General features: G+C 33.1%; 1 protein-coding gene across 5 annotated transcripts in view; it reads right to left on the bottom strand.

Moving 5' to 3' along the window:
* Nucleotides 1-7046: 7046 nt before the first annotated feature.
* The window catches only part of CSMD3 (CUB and Sushi multiple domains 3), a 1255873-nt gene continuing 1245152 nt past the window's right edge, over nucleotides 7047-17767 (bottom strand). For all 5 annotated transcript variants that reach the window (XM_047727675.1, XM_047727671.1, XM_047727673.1 and 2 more), the window contains 3 exons: nucleotides 15303-15390; nucleotides 13073-13208; nucleotides 7047-9018 (listed from right to left, as the gene is read on the bottom strand). In XM_047727675.1, coding sequence (XP_047583631.1) covers nucleotides 8859-9018; nucleotides 13073-13208; nucleotides 15303-15390 — 384 coding nt within the window. In that variant the 3' untranslated portion in view covers nucleotides 7047-8858. The remainder of the gene's footprint in view (nucleotides 9019-13072; nucleotides 13209-15302; nucleotides 15391-17767) is intronic.

The raw sequence follows: 17767 nt of genomic DNA, 5'->3' as shown, positions 1-17767 counted from the left end.
GTTGTGCAAATATTTCCTAAATATTTGTTTGGGATTTATTAAAATATATCCATAGTTTACTAAAAATATATTTTTGTACGTTCTGATAAACGTAGCAATCAAAGATCATACAGTGAGATAACAAAGAATCCCTTATAACAATAATATTTTAACAAAACATTTCAATTGATAACATTGCTGAATTATCCTGCAAATTAACATATTTCCCCATCTAAAGCTAGGAGAGGAAATAAAGAAACTGCACTTTTTTCTGAGCCTAAATTTAGGTGTAACTCATATTAGCATTTAGTTCAAAGTGGAGTACATCCCAGAAAGAGAAACACAGCCCCAGACATCAGGAGCTGACCTGGTACATACGATCAGATAGGACTTGGCATGGCTACCAGCTAGCCTGGCACTGTAGCTGTCTCTTGATGTTCTCCTGTTAAAACATGGACAATTTCACAGACCATCAATATTAGGTGAATATGATGAATCAAGACAAAAATCAGGCCACTCTGTAATCACGTCTGAACAAAAACAAAACTTATACCTTATCCAGTCCGCAAAAATGACCAAACATCCCCTTATTCTGACCGATATGAGTAACTGCTGTTTCTTACAGTTAGAGTTTAGGGTTTCCTCTTCCTTTGTATTCCTTAAAATGCCCACACACAGAATTGCCTCTGCTTCTAATCCAGAGAAAAACCCCGCTATTGTAAACAGTCGCTAAAATCACAAGCCCTAATCTTAAAATAAGTCTATTCCTAACACTCTTTTACTGAGAGTACCATGACTCCCCATAGAGTGTGTTCTCCTTCACTGAGACAAGGGAAAAATCAAAGTTATTCAAACATAGGTGTATAGTTCCTGGTGGTCTCCTGCTGACAGCTATTGATCCTACACCTAACACAGCTATACGCATATGAAGTGGTTAAAAATACACATGCACTACGATAAATACAGCGCTTTACCCGGAAAAAGACCTGAGTGTGTTTAGGAAGTGTATGTCAGAAACACTGCAGCTTGCAAGTTACTGTGTGGTGGAAGAAGGAGAATTATCTGAAATCTTATTGATGGTTGTAACACCAGAGGTAATTCGGAATGTCCCATGACACATATAGTGACCTGAAGTGACTGGTAGGGTATTTTCCTCTGTGTGTGTGTGTGTGTGTGTGTGTTTTTGCATATTCCCACCCTGCTTAGTTCTGATGGCTATAGTTATCTGTGTTCAAGTTTGTCAGTGGTTGGGGGAGGGAGGAATCTTCTATAAGCAAATGCAAAATACTCCTACACCCAAATTGTTTCTTGATATATTAATCACATTGATATATTTTCTTGATATATTAATCACATTGGAATAGTTTTGCATTTTCAAAACACATGTTACAGAAGAACTATTAATTTTGCCATTTAAAAATTTTTTAATATTCAAGTTATTTTATGAATAAATTTACTTGGTTGATTCCTGAAATGACTTAGTTAACCTTAACTATTTCACACTTTATACTGATATATTTTTTACTTTCATTCTCTAAATACTTTATGCATCTTTGTCATCTGTATAATGTCAATCATATCCTGAGAGTTGAAAGTGAAATTGTAATTCTAAATAATAAATTACTGCTGGAGTCTGTTACTAAAATAATGCATCAAATCATTTATATATAAAAATTTGAGACTTGCTTTCCCAAGTCAATTGCTGATAGAATTTGCCATTAACTACATCATATGGAGAGTAGGGGTGGAGGGGCATACAAACAGGTGAAATGTCTTTGAAGTAAAAAAAAAAACCAAAAAAAACACTGTCAAATTCCTGGGCAAATAATATGATTTCTGTTCCTTTATAGTGCTAAGGTATATTTTAAAGTGTCATTTAGGGCGCCTGGGTGGCTCAGTGGGTTAAAGCCTCTGCCTTCGGCTCAGGTCATGATCCCAGAGTCCTGGGATCGAGCCCCACATCGGGCTCTCTGCTCAGCAGGGAGCCTGCTTCCTCCTCTCTCTCTGCCTGCTTCTCTGACTGCTTGTAATCTCTGTCTGTCAAATAAATAAATAAAATCTTAAAAAACAACAAAAAAAATTAAAAAAAATAAAAAAAACAAAAAAAAATAAATAAAGTGTCATTTAATAATGATGCTTTGCACTTAGTTACATGACACTATTCAAGGAAAAGCATTTTAAGTACATCTTAGGAACAGAAAAACGTAATATAAAATAAAAAGCTTAAGTTAGTGTAATTGCTTTAAAGAAAAGGAGATTCATTGAATCCATAGGCTCAAAGGAATAATCATAAAAAAGCCAACTTCTGGTCAGGTATTATTTAAGATCTTTAACATTTAAAAAGTATTCTATAAAGTAAAACATCTACTACTACAACTATTTGGAGAAGTATTTACTTTTTAAAATAATATAATAAAAAATATTGGTTCAGGTTCTTTTCAGGACTGAAGGTACATTTTTAGAGGAAGGTTAGTTGCCAAGGAAAAGATTACCTGTTTGTCTAGTATTCTTATTCTAGGTAATTTTGATGAAATGGAAACAGCAAAAGGAAAGGGAAAATATTACATATTTGACAAAAACCACCTATTATTAATAGATTTATTAATTTAATTTTCACTTCTTTAATGCATTTAAATAATTATTATATATACACATTATCCTTCATTCTTTAGGTTTTTATTCATATTGACACAGTTGACATGAGTCTCCTAAACTCAGGCTCATCTGCTATCACTTCTAGGTATGGATATTCTTCTAAGCAGAGTTTTCAGTAAAGTAAAATCAATTTTTAAATTTAAGCTATTTTTTCATTTAAAACTACCATTTTTATAATGAAATTATATGCACTGTGGAAAAACCCACAACAAAAAAGTTCTAATCATTGTACTCCTGACAATCATAACTACTATTTATTTTTATTTCTTTGTTTCAAGACATTAGTGTTTGTATATGCATGTATTTGGAAAAAAAAGAAAAATGGGACAGAGAAAAAGGGAGTAGGAGAGAGAGATACAAATAGTGGTTTTTGTTTGAACATTAAAGTTTCTTTATGTCATTAACTTTGAATATGATCTTAATAATTATAAATGTATGATCATTTCTAATACAATCCCAAGTCAGTGAATATCTATGTTGCTTGTACACTGATAACTAGTGATATATTTTCCACCATATACAATTAGTGCATAGTTTGGAAACCATGTCAGATACCCCTCTCTGATTTTTTTTTTTAAATAACCTATTGAGTAGAACTATTAGGTGAAAAGGATACTGGTTTCTCTTACCCAATAAATAGCATATCTTTAAATATAAATTTGACCTGTGTTTTGTCTTATTTAATTGATTTCTATTGAAACTTAAGGTGCTTTTATTCCTTCAATTAAACTGAAAGTGACATTTGCTAGATAAAGCTTCAACTCATAAAGATTCTTTGGAAATACATACAGGTGAAATAAAAGAGCAAAACGTGCATTCCCCATTGAAATGATGAATAGGTTACGATCATTTTGTCAAGAAATGCCCAAGTGTCCCACGATATTAAATTAACCTAATATGCAGTTTTGAAATTAACTCCATCAAATTCTGAATATTCTGAAGAATTTAATAAACCAAATCACTTATATACCCCTTAATCATTAGATTGTTTAAAAAAAGGTAGCATCCAATTCTATAGAATAGAATTTTTCAAATATCTCAATTGTAATTTCACAAAAGTTCTATTTTAATTAACAGAAAGTAGTGAAAGAGTGAAATCATACATAGATGTGCATAGTTACCACACAGTATTAACATGTGGCATCTTCTAGATACAGTTTAAGAATTTTCTTATAGCTTGACAAGACTTTAAGTTATCTCAGGGTAAGATCTATGCATTTCTTATATTTTTTTATCAAGTATTCATTATCCCTCATAGTAAATTAGTATACATATGTTTAAAGTTATAAAATATTTGTATTAATAAATTAATCAATTAATGACATTTTACTACCTAAATTCACTCCTTCCATTGGGGATTTCTTCATAGAGTCCATTGACTTTATACTGTTTTTTGGTAACCAAAATTCAAATTAAGCATTCGATTTCCATTGCCAATGGCTCAAGAGAACAATCAATGTTTTTCTCTCTGCCTCCTCACAAGGTACTTACTGTAAATTCCAACCTCTAAGGCAGGGTTTTTAAGTCACTTTGCCATTAGAATTCAAAGAGTTTGGAAACTTGCATGGGAAAAAGTTGTACCTTTATCTTCATTGATCTTTTAATTAAAACATATTATTTTCCTTTTGTGAAAAGTCAGGCTAAAATAATCTCTGATTTTGTGACTAATAAAAATCACAGATATTTTCATGTCATGTGAAATGTCATGAATATTTCAAAATATTGTTTATGATACTCTTTAAAATTAGAGAAATTATTAGCCCCACTGCATAAATATATCAGTGTAAAAATACATATATATGTATGTATTAGTATCCATATGTATATTTGTATATAAGTTCATACATACGCATACTATTACATATATATGTACTACAATATTTAAAATTTTTTGTAATTATTTTGTTATTTATTTATAATTTCATTTGTATTTTGCTTTATGTATTTAGAAACTCCATTCTAGGAAGAGTAGCATAGACTGGAAAAAGTCCTCGTTTAAGAATATGAAGATTAGGAATGGTAGATTTGCTGACTTGTTCTGTAATGGCTGTGTTAATTTGCTTATTGGGATTATAGTGCTATCATATGATATTCTCCAGATAACATATTTCATTCTAGTAAGTTCCTTTAAGAGATACCAATCTTAAGGGTGTAAAGATGATAGTTGAGAAGGAAGACCAATAGGTTCCTTTTAAGTCATACTATGTGGATGGCTCCGTATTTTTCTCTACACTTGTATATCTTACTGGTCTTGCCAAAGCACCTGGGCTCATTCTTATTTTCCTAGGTATGCTAATAGTTACAAGTAAGGTTTGGATCTTATGAGAGTTTAAACACAGGTTTCTTGTTTTGTGTTTTGCAATATAATTTATAGCTATGGATTTGAATATATAAAATATACTTCTTTTTCAAGGCTAATAAAATTGTTACACATGGGAACTTATTAAAAGTTAGGAAAGGATTTGGCAGGTGTTCACTAGTTCCATTGTTTGTATACTAAAGAATGAAATCTAATATCCAGTGGCCATTTCTACTCCCCAGTAACTTTAAGTTGGAATACCAAGCTCATGTAGTGGTGACAGAGAGATATTTCCAGATTTTTACAACATGAATATCTTCTTGAATCAATACTCCCTTTCCTCCAAAGTTATCCTAAAAAAAAAAAAAAAAAAAAAAAAAAAAAGAAGCAAATCAATATTTTTCAGCCAAATTTCAAACTACTTATTCTAAATATTTCTCAGAGTTATGAATTTCTATAATCTACAGGTTTTTTACTTTACTTAAACTTGCCTATTTTAAATTTATAGATATCAATACACAGATTAATACTTTGACAGACAATGTATTCTCTTAATCTCTTTAAGAGAGTATCTTCTAGTTTTATTTTTGTTGACTCTTCTGGCCAATGACATGTCCTTTCTCTCTTGCTCTCTCTTTCTAAGTGAAAAGGACAGGATTAAAAAAAAAAAAATCTGACCCTTTGGTCTGTTTCCACAATCATTATCATCAGGCTCTAGTATCAAGAGATCCTGAGTGAAACTTGGAATCTATTGGTTTTAATGTTTTAAATATAAGGGAAGTAAAAGAAGGTTCTTTAAAATTAACTTCTTTAATTGAAATTTAATAAGAGAGTAGAGCTTAAATATTCTCCTCAAAAAAAAGTACACATTTATCATCACACCGTGAAGTTTAAATACCTTCCAATTTTGTTGATTATACTCCAATAAAGCTAGTAAAAAATAAAAATAAAATTACTTCTACTAAAACTGATGCTAACTTTTGAGAGGGTTAAGGATCAAGGGCATTAAGATAAAAAATGATCAAAGGCTAAAAAGGAGAAGATATGAAACAGGAAAGGATATTAAGAAAATTATCAGAAGAGAGAAAGTAAATTAAAAAGTAAAAAAAAATGAGGAAAAAAAGCATAGAGAGGAATAAAAATAAGGACAAACAACAATAAGGGAAAATATAGGAGACATGAAATGAGTGTTAGATGGAGGTAATACAGTTAAAGTTTAAAAAGAAACTACAATCACGTCAAGAAGCATTCATTTCTCCAATGAAAGTGTAATAAACCTAGACAGACCTTTAAAGGTTGGAGGTGGAGGCTGTAAAATACAAAGACAATATATTTTGTGAAAAAGAGTTTGCTAATAAAATTAAATTTAAATAACTTGTGACTTGAACTTTATAGAATCTTAATCAGTTTCTTGAATACAAAATTTGCAAGATAGATATCTTTTTGAATATCAGTTTAATGTAACTATTCAAAAGATTATTAAGTTCCTACCTATGAATGATGAAAAAAATAAGTATCTCTAAGAAAACACAATATAGGGGCGCCTGGATGGCTCAGTGGGTTGAGCCTCTGCCTTTAGCTCAGGTCATGATCTCAGGGTCCTGGGATCCAGGCCCGCGTTGGGCTCTCTGCTCAGTGGGAAGCCTGATTCCCCCTCTCTCTCTGCCTGCCTCTCTGCCTACTTGTGATCTCTCTCTGTGTCAAATAAATAAATAAAATCTTTAAAAAGAAAAAAAAGAAAGCACACTATAGCAATATTAGAAATCATCAGATATACCTAAATTTAGACAGTAGTGTTAAAATAGTTACACATAAGGAAAATTCTAAGATGAGGTTCTTACGATATTATTATGTTTAGTGGAAATCTGTTTACTCCTAAAAGACTGTCATACTTGGGGAACTATAAAACATAAAGAAGAAAAACACCCATGTCTCATTATTATGTTGCTAGATAAGTACACAGTATGTAGTTTGGGAACTTTAAAACATCAAATGAATGTGGGCTGTTTATTCTTTTTGCTATCCAGTCAGCACACTGGCAGACAATTTTGAAAAGAAAACACATTTTACAAAAGCAATTATTCATTTTTATTTTGTTTACATTGCACTGAAAATTTACATCATACTTTTACAAAGTTTTTTTCATAAAAATATACTTCTTTACAAAAGTGTATGCATTAATATAAGAGGAGTAGCCAGTTGCAGAAGAAACATTGTTTAAACAAGATCTTAAATGTATTAACCTTAACATTAATGAATGAATCATTGTTATTGCAGTCATTTGAATAAACAAGAATAAATAACTGATGGCATAAAATTTAAAACAGCATCCTGTCAGTAGAGTACAATGTTGAGAAAATTGTATGAATTTCCAAAACAATGTATCTCAAAGTGGTTTACAAGAAATTCACTAAATGTTGTGGAGATAGATCCAAGCAGCGCTTCCGGGTGCAATGATTTCTCTTAGGCACTCTGTCTCATGATACAAAAAGTTGAGACTGTTTACAGAGTTTTCCGCATTTGAGAGGGACAACAACGAAGAGTTCACACTGGGTATATAATTTATTCAACGAAGTAAAACATGCTATAAAAGGAAGACAATGGCCTATTAAATCAATATGCTGGCATTGCTGTGATACAGTTGTAAATGAGCCACCAATAATCTGCAAATGCAAATCTTAATTTGATGATGAAAGAAATCTGTCATATCTGAAACCTGCTTCTTGAGAATAAGAGTATAGAAAGTTTAAAATACATGAAAATTTGGAAAACCTACGACGTTAGGAAATAAATTTATATTGGTGATTTGAAAGTGTAAATTTTTTTGTAGTCATTATATTTATGGACTGGTCCAAAATGTATGTCTAACTCACTGTTAGATAAAAGTTAAAAGTTTAAAATCTTATACTTCTAACTCATTGTTGATTAAAGTTCAAAACCATGTGAAATAAATTTGGAGACTCAACTGGAAGGAAAATAGGATATATCATAGATTAAATACAGTAGATTAGTAGGTTCTATTTGGTCTTTCAAAAACTTTGGAAAGTGTGGTAAAGGATGGTAAGTTTGGTGTCTCAGATAACTGCAAAATCATCATTATTACAGATAATTTTTGCCAGCTAGAGTGGTTTCTGGGTGACAAAACAGGCTGAAACAAGGTGCTAAACACTGCCCCATGGCTTATGGAATAATATTGGCTGTAACATAATGAGGGAAATTGGGAGACTAGCACAATGATCTTGCCATTTGTAGAAACTGTGACAACCAATCTAAAAAGAATAGCAGTATGACACTGAAGAACAAATACCAGAAAGAGTCAAATCAGAGTAGGCAGTCTTATCTCTTTTGTGGCATGAATTCACTCATAAACACTTCAGGGCATGACTCAATCTGAAATAACCATGGAAATAAGGAAGACAATGACTCAATTAACAAGAACAGATACTGGATAGAGTGGTGTGAAATACAGAGTCATGGGTATGATGTAGCTCATGACAGTTAAAAGAGAAGTCAGTGATCTATTGACTCTTGTAAGTATAGCTCTTATTTTCTACCCTATATCTTTTTTTTTTTTAACCCAGTCCCTCTAATATACTTTATAAAGCACAGAAATACTGATAGTGGATGCTCCTCCAATATATGCAAATAAGTTTATATTTTAGAATAATCTCCTTTTAAAAAAAGCAAATAAACTGTGAGTAAGCACTCTCAGAGTGCAGCCAAATTTCTGTAAAACTCTCCATGGTAAACATGAAGAAGAATTATGGTCCAGTTTATGAAAAAACACTCTTCTCTATCATTCCTCAGGAAAAGGTGACCCAGCAAGTCCTGAAAAGTGTGCTTTAATTTGTTTTGCAGTGAACTAAACGTGCACTGTTTTGTGTGTCAATTTCCAAGCTTCTGAAGAAGGCAAAGAGTTGCTGAGTTAGACCATTGTGCAGACCGTGTTCAAGTTGGGATCGAAACGTACTGCCTTCCCTTCCACTGACTTTGCGTTGGTATCATACATGGGGTTTTCAAAAGCTGCTTGGCCATTGTTATTTTCATGAACTGAACATCCTGTATACTGTGTTTTGGGTGCAGTCCTGTTGATGAGAACATTGATTAGCTATGCGTTAATGTTCTAGAAACAACAGAGTAGGACTCAAATATAACATACTCGAGTTATCATTCTTAATGCATAACGTAACTTCAAAGTATTAATTGAGAAATCATAAGCTCAAGATCGAATTTGAACTATTCACCAGTCACTTTTAAACCCTGAGTGATTTTTATTATTTACATATAATACATATTAATGTACAGTACCAATATGAGTAATACAAGTATAAATAAATGTATTATGGCTATTTTCATCAATTTAAATTTTCTGATGCAATAATGAACAACCATTGTGAATTTGCATGTATAATAGAAGTAATTATGGTGATAATAAAATTTATATCTCATTACTGTCCATCCATCCATTCATTCATTAATTCCTCAAATATTTACCAAGCATCTGTTATGCCAGGCATGATCTTAGACTTTGGATACAGAATTAAAAAAAAAAAAAAATACAAGGAAGGCATCACTCTCATGGAGCTCATAAGGTAGTAATAGAAAATAATTAATAAATAAATATTTATAAATGAGTTAAAATAAAAATAAATAAAATAAGAAAAATAGGTAATAAGAAATGTTCTGATGAAAAGGAAAGCTGTTGATATGACAGGAAGTAACAGGCTCCCACTTTAGGAACAGTAATAAGGAAAAGTAGCTCTGAGGTAGTAAAATGTAATCTGAGACTTGAAGGGCAAGAAGGAGCCAGTTCTGGACTAATTAAAAAGTATTTCAGAATGAGCAGACAACTAACAGTGAGGCCTAATTTGGGATGGTATTTAGAGTATCCTAAAAACATACTCAATTTCCTTAAAAATGACATATATAAGAACAGGAAACTCAAAATCTCAAAGAAGAAAAGACTATACCGATAACTAAGTCATGAAAATAGTTTCCAAAGAGTTACTGATAACTGAACATTTGGTTTTACTTAACAAAACATATGGATTCTAGGCTAGCTAGTATAACTTGCTGGTCTTGATTCCTTCTTCCTTTTTTTATGTCTCTCTCCTTTGGCATTTCTGATTTCTCGTTTCCCACATTCCACTGGATAATTTGCTGACATTCATTATGGTACAAAGGCAGAATTGCTCCTACCTGTTTCTGGGGCCTAATTACTAAAATGGATATACCTCAAAATAGATCTGCTTCTCAACCCCTATATTTACACCAAACACCACAAATTTCAACTACCTTATCGTATTTTTCAATTGTATTATATTATTTTATTATCCCTAAGGCATTTTCTGAATTTTTCTCTGTATTAAAGATTGTTAGATGATTTGTATGGCAATACATTTTGTTAAAGCTATCTTAAGTTTCTTTGAATGGGATCACCTAAATAGTTATATTGCTTACAACTTGCTCCTGCCAGGTGCATAATTCTAATGAATAATATTTGTCTTTATTTTTTCAAACTATATTCACAATAAAATCCAGAAGCAAGGGGCACCTGGGTGGCTCAGTGGGTTAAAGCCCCTGCCTTCAGCTCAGGTCCTGATCTCAGGGTCATGGGATGGGAGCCTGCCCGCCCCCACACCCCTGCCTCTCTGCCTACTTGTGATCTCTCTCTCTCTGTCAAATAAATAAATAAAATCTTAAAAAAAAAAACCAGAAGCAACATCATTTTCTTCTAATTAAGCAAGAATCGTGAAGATATAAAGAAATGTTATAAAAATATTGAACAACAGCTTTAAGGAAAATAATAACTAAGTTTCAGAAAAGTTTACAACATCAACAAAAAGTAACTTAAAATGAACTGAACTTTTACATATAAGAGCTAAATCTATTATACTCTTTGGAGAAAACACACAGGTAAATCTGATCTTGATTCATGACCTTGAATCTGGCAATGGTTTCTTAGATATGATACTTCAAGAACAAATAACAAAAGAAAATAGATAAATTGGACTTTACCAAAATGAGAAACTTTTATACATCAAATGACACTAGCAAGAGAATGAAAATACAACTCATAGAAAGGGGGGAATATTTGTAAACCAAGTATGTGTCAAGAGTCTAGTTTCCAAAATCTATAAAGAACTCTTAAAATTCAACAACAAGACAAATGACTCAATAAAAAAATGGGCAAATACTTGAATAGGCATTTCTTCAAAAGAAAATGGCCAAGAAACACTGAAGAGATGCTCAGTGTCATTGGTAATTAGGGAAATGCAAATCAAAACTACAATGGGATACCACTTCACACATACATTAGGATGACTATAATAAAAAGAAAGAAAAAGAAAAGAAAAGAGAAAATAACAAGTGTTGGCATGGATGTGGAAGAAGTAGAACAGTCATACCTTGCTGGTGGGAATATAATATGGTGCAGTTGCTCTGCAAAACAGTTTGGTGCTTCCCCACTAAGTTAAATGAACAATGACCACAAAGCCCAGTTATTCTGTTTTGGGGTATATACCCAAAAGAATTGAAGCCGGTGTCCAAACAAAAACTTGCACAAGTGTATATATCAGCACTATTCACAATGGCCAAAATGTAGGAGCAATCCAAATGCCCATCAACTGATGAATGGACATATTTAAACATAACACATTTAAACACAGTGGAATATTATTCAGACACATGCTATAACATGGAAGAAACTTGAAAGCATTATGTTAGGTTTAAGAGACCAGGTATAAAATATCCCATAGTACGTGATTCAATTTATATGAAATACCCAGAATAAGCAAACAAATACAGATAGAAAGCAGATTACCAGTTGCCTAGGACAGGAGTAGGAGGAGTGGGGTATGACTGATTAGAGGGCACAGAGTTTCCTTTTGGGATGATGGAAATATTCTGGAACTGGCAGTGGGGGCCCCATGACATTGTGAATATACTAAGTGCCACTGAACTATACACCTAGGATGGCTTAAATAGTTTCATGTTATGCATATTTTATAAAAATTGTTTTTAAAGAAAGATCAGAATAGCCTGCTTTATAGGGGCGCCTGGGTGGCTCAGTGGGTTAAGGCCTCTGCCTTCAGCTCAGGTCATGATCCCAGGTCCTGGGATCGAGCCCCACATCGGGCTCTCTGCTCAGCAGGGAGCCTGCTTCCTCCCCTCTCTCTCTCTGCCTGCCTCTCTGCCTACTTGTGATCTCTCTCTCTCTCTCTCTCTCTCTGTCAAATAAATAAAATCTTTAAAAAAAAAAAAAGAATAGCCTGCTTTATAGATAAATTTAGTGATGAGTTTTTCTCATTAATAAAATCTGATATTGACAAACAAGGCCTAAGGTGCTGCTAAAATTCAATAGTTACACATTCATGTAATATTAAATAAACCACTCTTAGATTATCTAGACTGAAATTTATAATAATATCAGTTTTGAAAAAAATATATTTTGGTAATAACAGTCATTTAATTATCCAATTATCTACATATCTTTTTCTTGATAAGGGATAGTCCCAAATAGCAGACAATTATATAATAAAGCCACATGGGTTGTTGGAAAGGACATAATAAACAAGGACAAACTAATAATATGTACAGTCATATAGTTGATATATCAGAAATATAACATTAATTGCATAGTCTAAAAGCAGCAGAAGAGAAAAGGAAGATTAGAGGATTTTACCATCTGTCTGCCTGGGTAAAATTGGTCAGCATTGTCATGTGAACTAAAGAGGTTTGGACACAAGCTTCTTCTTAGTTCTCTAAATAAATCTGGCAGCAGGTATCATATCTTTGATTTAAACCTTAATCTGGTTTTGTATCCCTAAAGTCTCATTATGGATAACGCAGAACTAACTGACACAATTAAGTATGTACCAGGAAATCTACAGTCAAAAGTAGTAAGGGATAAGTTGAATGTTTGTGGGAATGAACAGAACAATTTTTGTCTTATCGTGTTGTGGTGACGGGAGGCAGGGAGGGGAAATAAGGTTTTTAACAACAGTTGCAATATCTGGCACACGTTATTTTCAACAACCCAGGAAAAAAAATGGAAATTAGGATTTGAAAGAGAAGAGTAAAAAGAACATGAAATTGAAGATTTTGGAAATGTTTTGTAGGTGAAATCAACAAACTTACCTTTGTTTATAAAGATAAAATCCAAATCCTGCAAATATAAGTGCAAAAAAAGGCACAAGAATAGCAATGGCCACAGAACTACTGTTTGTACCATGAGGCTGATTTGAAGAATTTGAGCCTTCTGACATGTTCAGTCCTATAAAATTAAAAAAAAAAAAACTTCATTTGATCACAATTGATTTTTATATTTATGAACCCATCACTTTCTTTCTTTCTCAAGATATCTATTTGGAAATGTACATAGGAAACAAAGGTGATTCATGAAACTCCTTCAACTCTTTTCCGTACAAGTTTGTAGAGTGCATTCTATGTATAAGGCATGTTTCCAGGGAAGGATGCAGCATAAAAAATAAGCAGGGTCTCTGAACTGAAGAGTTTATACCATCGTGGAAAGAATACTATGACAGAAATAAGTATAGACATCAAGCATGAATTAATGATCAATGTGCTTTAGGAAGAGAAGAAATAATTCCATCTGGTGGTGTGTAGGAATGTATTCGGGAGAATATACAAGTGGGGCTGGCTTTGAAGAAGCAATAGAACAATGGATGGACAAGGAAGCAGGACCATCATAAGCCCAGAAATGGGAAGGTGAGAGGCATATTTAGAAGCTGTGACAAGCACTGGTTGTAGCTGTGTGGAAAGGATGTAGAGATAAGTAGGTATCAATGTGGTAGGAATAGGATGCTAAAATGGAAAACTGTGGCCAGGTCCTGAAAAGCCATAAACATCATTCTAAAGAGTTCAAACTTATTAGCTACCTGCGGTGAGGGACAACAGAGGGTTTTAGAAATAAAAGCCCCTGTGATAAGACATACAATTTAGAGCAGTGACTTGGGTGGGATGGACTTCAGGGAATCTGGACTAGAAGCTAGCCTACTTCAAAGGTCATAGCAACATCCCATATAAAAATGGAAAATGATCTGTATTCTAGAACACTTGGAAGAGCATGAAAAAATAGATGCAGGAGAACATTTTGTAGTTAAAAAGCAACAGAACCTTTTTGTGAGGATAAGATGTAAGAGGGCACAGAATGAGAAGGGTTCTACTTGGGGGTGAGTAAATGGCAAAGACATTAGCAAAATTAGGAAATGAGGAGAATCAGGTTGGTTAACATGTTGGCATAAGGATCAGGGGAGAGAAAATAATGGAAAGGTTGTATTTTGTGTTTTGCTTTTATTTTCCCCAGAAAGAAATAGCTCCTTTTTAAAATAGGTTCTGTTTTAGACATACCGTGTGTGCGATGCTTTTGGGAATAGTTTGCATAAACATCTTGCATTAAATTACACAACTATGTTAATGTACTGTGTTAACAAATGTTTTATCTGGTTTTCAAACGAACACAATTTTAGGCAAGACATTATCTGAAATGACATCTTGTTATTGTTCACTTAGAGAAAGCTCATTTCCCTTTTTGATAAAGAGTTATATACAATTAAATCACACCTTAGTCCAGGTTAAAAGTTAATACCTTATTTCTACCTTATTTTTCAGGGACTCAGAATATTTATGTAAAAGTTCAAAGTAATGGAATTTTTAAGATAAACATCAAATAGTACTTTTTAGAGCCTGAATTTATTCTTTATATATCAGTACCACAATAAAATAATGGGAGACAATATACCTTAGGAAAGTTACATACCAAAAGCTATGTTAATAATTATATTCAAGCAAGACCATTAAATGTCTGTGTACACTCTAGAAGAGTGGAGAAGAATGTTGAAACCTGTGCCTCCTACTACAGAAAATTTACATATCTGAATAGCATAAAGCCCCCAAATGGGGTCTATTCCTCAAAGTTATTTTCCCTTTCCAGACCATATGATGTTTTCAAAGTGCCACTACATTTTTGAAAGAGAAAGAAAGTTGCAACAATATTCAAACTGAAGAGAAGTACTGCAATTCTGGATAAAATAAAATAATTTACAGTTTAATATTTTCTTTTATATCTGCATCACTTTTTCTCTTTTTTACTTGCTAAGGGCAAGACAGTGTGTCATATTTATTAGAAATATGACAACAACCAAGCACTGTACAGGGTTGGTACACGGAGAATCAATATTTTGAAGAATGAGATTATTTAAAAGGCTATCAAATGTATCAATGTATAATCCTGACAATGCAAAATTCAAAGTGCAGGAAGTGTGCCTAATGTACAGAATCCACTGTATTGTCTTATGATGTCTGGAGTAATAAAGTAACTACATGAAAATGAAAATGAATACATTACCCAGTCTTTGTAGTCCAAATTGCCCATAATCTTTGCCCTGAATAAATCCTTGAAATACATAAGTAGCTCCATCAGGCTCAGCAGAAACCTAAAAATATTTATAAGGTTGATTAAATCTGAAGATTGGACACAGCTATATTTTCCCAGCCTTAATAAATATTCAGTTCTACTCTCAAATGAATGTTATGCAAAGTTCCTAACTCTGTATCTTCCTCCTACGTAAAACATAGCACACTGTGTAAATCTGCCATCGTTAAAAGCAAAATCAAAATTTTCACTTTTAAGTAATTAGGATATTAGAAAAAGGGGGTTGTTATTACTATAATGATGTAGAGATTTCTCTTAGGCTAAGAAACCTGCTGTCAAAAAAAAGGGCAATGATATGATGAAAGAGAATAAAGCAAATGATCAATTAAAAATTAAAATATAACAGGGTGCCTGGCTGGCTTAGTTGTTGGGTGTCTACCTTTGGCTCAGGTCATGATTCCAGGGTCACGGGATAGAATCCCACATCAGGCTCCCTGCTCAGTGGGAAGCCTGTTTCTCCCTCTCCCACTCTCTCTGCTTGTGTTCCCTCTCTCTCTCTCTCTGTCAAATAAATAAATAAATAAAATCTTCTAAAAAATTAAATATAATAAAACTGTACTTTGTAGATTTTATTCCTGTTTAGCATTCATGCCCTCCCTCTCTCCCTCTCACCAGTCTTCCCATCTCATTGGGCTTAGTCCTGTGACTTGCTTTGGTCAATGGAATGTGGGTGGAATTAACAAGAAGTCCGTTCTAAGCCCAGGCCTTAAGAGGCATGTTTCCCATTATAATAAGTGAAAGAAGCCACTCACAAAAGACCACATGTTATATGATTCCTAAATAAGAATATCCCAAGCAAAAACATCCATAGAAACAGAACATGGATTTATGGTTGCTTAGAGTTAGGGTGGAGATGAGGGATGGATGGGTAGGGTGATAGCTAAAGGATGTGGAGTTTCTTTTTGAGGTGATAGACATATTCTAAAGTCAACTGTGGTGATGGTTACACACTTGAAAATATACTAAAAACCACTGAATTGTGTACTTTATATGGATGAATTATAGGGTATATGACTTATATCTCAGTGGAGATGTTTAAAACACATTATCCCTCAGAGCTTCTGACCTCTGGCAAGAGAATATGCTGTGGGTAGCTGCTGCCTCTCCATGCTGGGCCCCAGAATAAGGTACCTGAAGCAGACCTGAACTTGCTACCACAGCCTCAAGTGGAACACCCACAACTAACCCCAGATACAGGAGAAATGATAAAATACTCCTTTGACTCTGAGATTTTGTGATTTTGTCTAATGTTGTAAAAGCTGACTATAACATGCATCTTGCATGTATATAAAATCCTATATTTAAGAAATATATGCATACTGTGATTTGATCTCATAAACAAAACAGAAATAGATATATTTCAGTGTTCTTGTTAACTAGTAATGTGAATTTGCTCTGGGCTTATTTTACTTAGTTACCAAAGTCCTGTACAGTATTGTAGAAGTTGTAAAGCACCTAGAATCCTCACCCTAAAAAGCAAACTATCATACCAATCCATCCATAGTACCCTGGCATGTCAGAAGAAGTGATTTATTCCTTATTATCAGACATCATATTCTGGTCATGGTCATTTTTAAAAATGAAATCCTCCTCAAATGAAGAGCTCAAACTCTAATATGTAAATGAATGAATTCATTTTGTTTGCTTCCTAGATGAAATAATACAATTACACAATTTGAGTGCATTGAAGACATGAGTTAGTTTCCAACTCCACGAACACTGGCACAGATAGAGAAATAAGATAAACATTTTTTTCCCCCTCAGGCACTAAACTTACTGAAGCCTATGACCTACTATCTTCTTTCTCTCTAGGTCTTCCTTGTAAAAGAAGACTTGTTACTTGTTAGGATGTAGTCAGAGCTCTCCTGCTTGTTTTTTAGGAAAGACTCCAGGGGAATATGTGAATAGAAGATTTGTTGCTTCCGACTCCCAATTTAGAAACTCCATTCACATAAGTGGCTGAATAGGACAGGGTGATTCCCCTGTGAAGCTATGGTAACCATTTTCCACATGAAGTAATTTACGTAACTTCCTTTTCATAAACAACTTTATAAAAGATTCTAAATATTTTGTAAAGTATTCTAAATCAGTTAAATTTAGATAAAAAAGCTTAAATGTAATGGGCATCCTTAATTTTTCTGATGCATTTCAAAAATAGCCTAAATAGGTCTTAAACAGTGGATCCAGACAAAGAATGAATTATATTTTATCCAGATTTATTTATCATAGTACTGACCACAGACAAATAGATTCGATGAAACCACTAAAAAACTATATGGTCCTCATACATGTAAAGATTACAAAAGTTAGCAAAATTCATCAGAATCCAGTAATCCTAGGTTTAACATTCTAGATTACTAAGTATTTATACTGAATAT

This window comes from Lutra lutra, chromosome 4 (genome assembly GCF_902655055.1).
Source record: "Lutra lutra chromosome 4, mLutLut1.2, whole genome shotgun sequence".
Taxonomy (NCBI): Eukaryota; Metazoa; Chordata; class Mammalia; order Carnivora; family Mustelidae; genus Lutra; species Lutra lutra.
The sequence above is the reverse complement of the archived record's forward strand: the minus strand, read 5'-3'. Positions and strand labels throughout refer to the sequence as shown.